Source organism: Capsicum annuum, chromosome 11 (genome assembly GCF_002878395.1).
Source record: "Capsicum annuum cultivar UCD-10X-F1 chromosome 11, UCD10Xv1.1, whole genome shotgun sequence".
NCBI lineage: Eukaryota > Viridiplantae > Streptophyta > Magnoliopsida > Solanales > Solanaceae > Capsicum > Capsicum annuum.
In genome coordinates this window covers 13,432,473-13,440,067 of record NC_061121.1, presented here as the reverse complement: position 1 = coordinate 13,440,067, position 7,595 = coordinate 13,432,473, and the positions used below count along the sequence as shown (strand labels likewise).

Sequence of the window (7,595 nt, the reverse complement as noted above, 5' to 3'; positions counted from 1 at the left end):
GGCTCAATGGTTCAAGGGTTTCAAAGTTTACCTTGATGTTCCAAGTTCAAATCGTAGGTAGGGAGATGACCATGGGAGGAAATATACAAAATGTCTCTAGCTAGCACAGGCTTACTGTCCAGATTATACGAAACGTATCATCAGAAGGTTTGCATAGAGAAAGATTGAGGACTACACTTAGTAGAATCAGGGACAAAGCTGAAAAGGGATATTAGGACAGCATGAATTTTTATTCATGTAGAATCAGGACAACATGAATCCTGGACATGAACTTTTCCTGCCTTCCACCATATCGAACACGAAGACAAGTGATAGTGAGATAATATTATGGAACTAGTTGAATGTTGGAGACTTGGAGCCAAACAATATTGTGCCTTTAACATGAAGATGTGAAATTACAAAAAGGATTCATGATGCAACTTAAGCATACTACAGCAAGGCTGCTATAATACTAATTATAGTTAGTGCCCCTCTTCCTATAGTTCTGTTGTTGGTAACCTTCTCCCTTGTGTCCATCAGAATTTTGATGCCGTCTTTGCGACTCAGAACCACTGTTAGGAAATCTACCTCCATATGATAGAGAGATTGACCTATCGCCACGACCTGAAGAAAATTAAATACAATATGATCATTATTATGACATAATTGATCTTTAATTAAGTAAAATGAATTAGCATTATGATTATGATGGAATACAGAAGGAGGGCCTCGAAGCAATGGTAAATATCAACTGTGGATGCCTGATCCAGGATAGGCTACATCACACCCTATTGGAGTGTGTCCCTCCTCAGACCACGCATGAATGTGAGAAGCTTTGTGCACCGACTGCCCTTTAATTATGAGAGAATAAAATGACATGTATATACATATATAGATACCTTTGTTAAGTCTCTTATATCTGATGTAAACTTCTCTCCCCTTCACTGTAATGTAACGCGTCTAGAATTGAACATTGAAGAAAGAAACAACGCATTAAAAGATGATCAAATAACTCAAAGCCATAACTATTTATAGAGAATTTGTAGAATTCATTACTTGGACAGCTTTTTTAGCAGAAATTTCATCTTGAAAATGCACAAATCCTACACAGTATCCATCCTACATTGAATCATTAAACAAGAATTAAGATTTAAGAAAATGATAAATTAACAATAACCAACAAAATGTGAACAAATATACCTCATAAATTTTGAGTTGAACGTCCTGAATGTCAATTAGTCCAAACTCTTTGACAATAGCATAAAGATCACTTCTTGTTGTGTTGGTTGGCAATCCTCCGATATATATTGATTTATCTACAACTTGTAAATGACAAATAAAAATTGGCTCAACATATACAGAATTCCATCAACTATTTGATTAAGCAAACAAAAATTTACATTGGCCTTGTGCAACATTAGTTGAAGCAGTTGCAGCTTTCGACACACAACTCGGACTAGATGTTAGCGCCTGAACTAAGCCGCTGGCTTCAGATCTTTTAGGTGTTGATAGGAGACCATCCTCTGCAACAACCCTTACATTTTTGTATGGGGTATTCGCTGATGGAGAGGACCTACCTTGCTTCATCTATAGGAATTTGAGTCAAGCAGAAAAATAATGATGATTTATGAAAAACCAGCACGTGAACCAAGCAAACCTTAAAAGTATGACTAACCATTGAAGCATAGTTAGGTTTAAGAGCCTCATTCTGAACAACTGGGGACGTCTCAGCAACAGATTTTTCTTTACCGTTTGAAGTAAGTGAAGGCTTCTGGACAACTTGATCATCTGTCGTCACCTTAGTCTCTGAATTATAAGAAACTTCCTTGATAGAAGCATAACTAAGTTTAGGAGCCTCATTCTGAACGACTGGGGCCGTCTCAACAACAGATTTTTCTTTGTCGTTTGAAGTAAGTGAAGGCTTCTGGTCAACTTGATCATTGGTCGTCACCTTAGTCTCTGAATTATTAGAAACTTCTTTGATAGAAGCATAGCTAAGTTTAGGAGCCTCATTCTGAACGACTAGGGCCATCTCAGCAACAAATTTTTCTTTTTCATTTGAAGTAAGTGAAGGCTTCTGGACAACTTGATCATCTTTCGTCACCTTAGTCTCTGAATTATCGAAAACTTCCTTTATAGTATCTTCGACTTTGCTCTCAGTAGCTGGTTAAAAATGAAATAGTAATTCAAATGGAGAATAGTTTAATATAGTTAACAATAGAGTTTAAGTTCTAAACATAGACAAGTTTATTATTTACATAATCTGGTAACATAAGTGGCGATTATAATTAATACGTCCCGACTATTAAGTATATTAATGTATCATAACTAGATAAACAGATGTAAAAAGAAAAAGGACATACCCAAAGGAGCAACTAAAGCATTTTCATCAACCTTTTCGTCAACAAGTGCTGAAGATTCTACCACACCAACAAAGCGAAAAATATCGTTCAACACATAGTATCCATTTTCTTGTGGAGCAAGAAAAAATGTCTGAGAGAAATTTTTTCTTAAGTTATCTTGCTCTATCAAGCATGCTGTTACCAACACAAGAACACCTCCTCCAGTAGATGATTGTGAGTCAATATTTATGACTTCCACTTTTTTGTCTTTGAAGTGAGATGAAATAATAAATTCATTTATCTCCTGAGATTTTACGGATATCAAAAATAAGAAAATGTTAAGCCTAAAACCATTTAGTATCAACTCAAATATCAATGACAATGATAAAATGAAAAATAGAAACAAAAAGGCTATAAAATTTTCTCTAAAAATCATAAGTCTAATTAATTTTCCACAATGTTAAATGCTAGAAGAGAAGCACACACTTTTTTTTTGAAGTAAATAGTATAATGTAAGAAATAAATAAAGATGCAACTGATATACGAATTGACTACTATAACAATCATATTACAAGTAAAATAACTAATTTGAGAATCCAATATGCCCTAAGGCCAATTTATTGTATTCATCTGTGATAAATAGAAGACTATAAGATTCGAAAGGCTAACAAAGTGTCCATCATATATGAAGCTTAAGCAAGTAATGAAAAATATGCCAAAAGTTCAAATAAATTATGAGAAACATTTAAGTTACAATATATTTTTATCAGAATACTTACTTCAGAAGATTTCACAGACTCAATTTCTCGATGAAAGGGCCAACTTAGAACACTATTTTCCTTATAAAATCGATGGGCCTGATTAGTAAACTTCTGTAAAACACGATAGTATAAATCCACAAAAGCAAAAGCAACAATTTCAGGAGAGTTGTTGATTGTTCGAGCTTCCATTTTTGCACTACAATAAATTAAATACGTAGAGGATTAGTAAGATTTAATTTAATTCTTTAGATAAACAATGCAACAAATAGTTAAGCTACGAATCAAAGTCTGACAAAGTTACAAACAAAAAGAAAAGTTATAAATTGAAATGAATAGTTTAGGAATCAATATCAAGGCAGAGACTCTATTTATCATTGGACTAGTAGTTTTCTTATTTTAAATATTAAATAAATTAATAAGTAAAAATTCTTACTTGTTTTACAATAAAAATACTACAATTCTTAAGAATAAATCAGTTAAAATATTTAAAAAATATTTTATAAAAAAATTATGTCAAAGTGCATTTAACGACCCTGCTAGAATAGTAATCTGTTGGGCTCGAAATCGAGGGGGCGTCATGCGAAAGCTATTAGTTGCAAACTATCGTGGTGATAATTCAGACGACAAAGAAAACAATACTAAAAACATAATTATTATATGATTTGGCCAATTGACCTACATATAAAACCTAATATTAAAAAAACATAAAACTAATAAGAGAGAAAATCTTCCACTAAGCCAGACTCTTTTAACGACTACATTGCGGATGCTTTTGTGTTATTGTATGAGAAGAGGGGTCTTCTATTTATAGATATCCAAAATCTTTCCTGTGAAAAAGAGGTTAGCCAAATATGAAAAAGTTTTATATTTTTCTTTCAGGAAAAGTAAAAGTATTTATGGTTACTTTTATTTCCTTACAAGAAAAAAGTAAAACTTAAAATTTGGTAAGAAAATCGGAGCAAAAATCCTAACATAATCATGTCACACAAATAAAGAGACAAAAATATAAATACTCATCAAATATATATTCAAAACATAGAATTGACAATCATATTTTAAATAATAACTAAATAAAATAATTAAAGTAAAATATAATACTCCAAAACATGAGGCATTCAACAAGTGTGACCCACTTATTGAAACATTAGATTCATAAATATATTTTAACTTGACCTAAATCTAAAACTCAAGATAACCACAATTTTCACTACTAAGAAACGGTTAATTTCTAATTGATGAAGCACCCTGAATATTTTTGAAAAGTCAATTTATGTCGAACGATTAAAAGTTAACATTTTGTAGTATAATAATCTTTAAAATAATTATATCACCACATTCATAATATTTTTTTATGCATAAACATTGACAAAGAGAACATCAACTTGATCTTGTTAATAAAGAGACCATCAACTTGATCTTGTTAATATCAAAGCCAATCATAATTTTTATGATAAAAAATGTGAATTTCTGACTGAGAAATTTTTTGATAGAAAGTTCATTAGAGACATTTTTAAGAAGTCCATAAATTCTATTAATAATTTTTTTTAGTGTGGTTATTTATAAAAAAAAGTTATATCACCACAGTCATAAAAACCATTTTATCTTTTTTTATGTATAAATAATGATAAGAAAAGATGGATTCTGGTATAGAATCCACTCAATTAACAAATAGTCTTTAAAAGTAAAAAAACATTCTTTATATATTTAGAAACCCTTTAAATGTTTGACCTAAAGGAAAAATCACGACAAAAGCAACAAACACCAATATTTTTTTTATTTAATATAATAAAAAGGAAAACATCATAAAAAACTATTAATGAAACCAATAATAAAAGAGTTTCTAAAATCATTGGATATTAAAAAAGAGTATCATAAATACAAGAATTGACAAAAACAATCAATAACAACATTAATAAATTTAAATCATTAAATCTACAAAATCAATTAATGTAAAGTAACTGCTTTAACAATTTTTTTCTTTTAAAGGTTTGATTTAACTCTAAGTGAAAAATACAACAACAAAGGAAATAAATATCTTTTTTCGCCTTTTTTAATTTATACAAACATGAGTAATTAAAGAAAGTATCATAGAACTTGATTAAAGCTTTAATAATCAAATCTAAGAAAAAAAATGTTACAAACTCAAAAATTAATTTTAAAAAAGGCAACAATCACAAAATTATTAACTGCCGCCTACAATTTTACTTAGAAAAAAAGAGAAAAGATATGATAAAGACTCACGATTTGGAAAGAACAAGCTTAAGAAAGCTTGATTTGCTGAGGTTGGTTGAAAGAAAAATGAGGTCTTTACAGCTATATAAAATGAAACGTAATCACCTAACAAATTACTCTCTGTGTCCAAATTTATATGACTCATTTTTTTTAGTCAGTCTAAGAAAAGGACACAGCTCTATGTTTAGTAACAATTTAGATTAAAATACCCATTTTACCCTCAATGAATTGATTTATAGTCACACAAATATTTATACTTGTTTTAGATCACAAATTTTAAAAGTCATTTTTCTTACTTAAACAATGTGATAAGTGGAACTAACTCATATAAATTGGTAGGAAGAGAGTAAACAGTAATATTGTGGAATAATAACTCAAAATCCTTAAACTTACCAATCCAACCAATGTATATCAATCATTAAAAGAAATTAAAAAGAACTTACAAAACTTTTGGGAAAACCAAAATGAAAAACACTTATGATAATTTTATACATGAAAATAATAAATGTTACATACAAGAAAAAAATATAAATAAAAAAAAAGGCAAAACAAAAAGGAATTTTTTTCTACCTCAAAAGAAAAAGTATTTATATTGCAAAAGCAAAGAAGGGACAAAGAGAAAGTGAACAATAGGTGGTAGAATTATACTGGTAGAAAGAAGAAGAATTCAGGGATAAATTCTTTGAAAGATTTCTCTAATCCCTATTTAAATTTTATGTGCTAAAGTGGTAATTAGAAAATAATTAAAATATATATTTTAATGTATATTTTATGTTTTTATTTTGAAATAATAAGAAGTAGGCATTTGGACATGAATTAATTGATACTTAGAAAAAGTGTAGTAGTATTTCAAATTTAAAAAAGAGTAATATTTGAACGTCGAGCTTGTATTCAAACTTAAAAGGAGTTTGAAGTTGACACAACCTCAAACTCTTTTTATTTTCGAACACAATTTCAACCTCTAAGTACTACTCTTTTTTAATTTGACTTAAAATACTATTGTTTTTTTTTAAATATCAATTTTCATTTCTAAATACCTAATTTTTTTTTTTTTTTTTTTTTTTCCAGAAAAGTATACATCAAGAAATATATTTTAATAATTTACAATTCTACTTTAACACATAAAAATCAAGTTGGGGTTAGAGAAATCTTTCAAAGAGTTTACCCCTTAATATTCATCTCTCTGCCACTGTAAATCCATCACCTATTTTTCACTTTCTCTTGGTCCCTTCTTTACTTTTGCAATTTTAACAGTTTTTTCTTTGACATATTCACAAGTTTCTTATTGTTTTACCTCTTTATTTATTTATTTATTTATTTATTTATTTCTCTTGTATGTAGCATTTTCTATTTTCAAAATTTTCATAAGTTATTTTTTTTTCAAAAGTTTTGTACCTTTTTTTTTAAAAAAAATTCCTTGAATACTTGATATACATTGATTGGATTTGTAAGTTTAAGGATTTTGAGTTATTATTCTACAATATTATTATTTATTATGTTAAGGGATTACTTTTCATTTTATATAATCGTAAAAGCTTCCTTTTTCTTTAGATCAATTGCAGCAAATCAAATTTTACTAAGCTCATTCTTGTAGGGTGTGTTTGGTATGAAGGAAAATGTTTTCCTGGAAAATAAGTTGATTTTTTACTTGTTTTCCTATGTTTGGTTGGTGAATGAAAAATATTTTTCGAAAAATATTTTGTAGTATTTGGTTTGTGAATAAAAAATATTTTTCAAAAAATATATTTTAGTATTTAGCTAAAGCGTAAAAATACATTTTTAAAAAATATTTTTTGATATCAAAAAAATATTTTTAAGGGTGTGTTTGATATGCTAGAAAAATAAATTGTTTCTTACTTATATTCGTGTGTTCGTTATGCAAATTGGACAAGTATATATTTTCTAAAATTATTTGTATATATTTAACAAAAACAATGAGAACGATTATGATAAAAAGGGTGGGATAAGAAAAAAGTTTTGAATTTTAAAAAAATAAAATTTAAAACATTAATTTTTTTTTGAAGAGGGGGTTGGTAGGTGGAGGGTGGGGTTGTCGGTAGTAAGGGCAGTTAAGAAAATAATTTTAATTTTTGTAAAAACAAATTATGTTTTTTTTTTTTTTGGGGGGGGGGGGGGGGGGGGTTGGGTGGGGGGGGGGGGGAGAGGGGGTTGAGGGGCTAGTACGGGGTGGAGGTAGGGGTAGAGGTGTAAGAGTGGAGTAAGAAAAAAAATTTGAAATATGTTTTTTGAATGAGGGTGGTAGGGGGTGGGAGTCGGGGTA

At 29.2% G+C, this 7,595-nt stretch overlaps 1 protein-coding gene across 1 annotated transcript in view; it reads right to left on the bottom strand.

Annotated features, from left to right (window-relative positions):
• Positions 1-451: 451 nt before the first annotated feature.
• Positions 452-7,595, bottom strand: part of LOC107846719 (nuclear transport factor 2-like) — a 19,071-nt gene continuing 11,927 nt past the window's right edge. The window contains exons 2-9 of the mRNA XM_047400073.1: positions 3,101-3,278; positions 2,343-2,625; positions 1,802-2,142; positions 1,380-1,560; positions 1,180-1,295; positions 1,036-1,098; positions 879-939; positions 452-603 (exon numbers count right to left, since the gene is read on the bottom strand). Coding sequence (XP_047256029.1) covers positions 452-603; positions 879-939; positions 1,036-1,098; positions 1,180-1,295; positions 1,380-1,560; positions 1,802-2,142; positions 2,343-2,625; positions 3,101-3,278 — 1,375 coding nt within the window. The remainder of the gene's footprint in view (positions 604-878; positions 940-1,035; positions 1,099-1,179; positions 1,296-1,379; positions 1,561-1,801; positions 2,143-2,342; positions 2,626-3,100; positions 3,279-7,595) is intronic.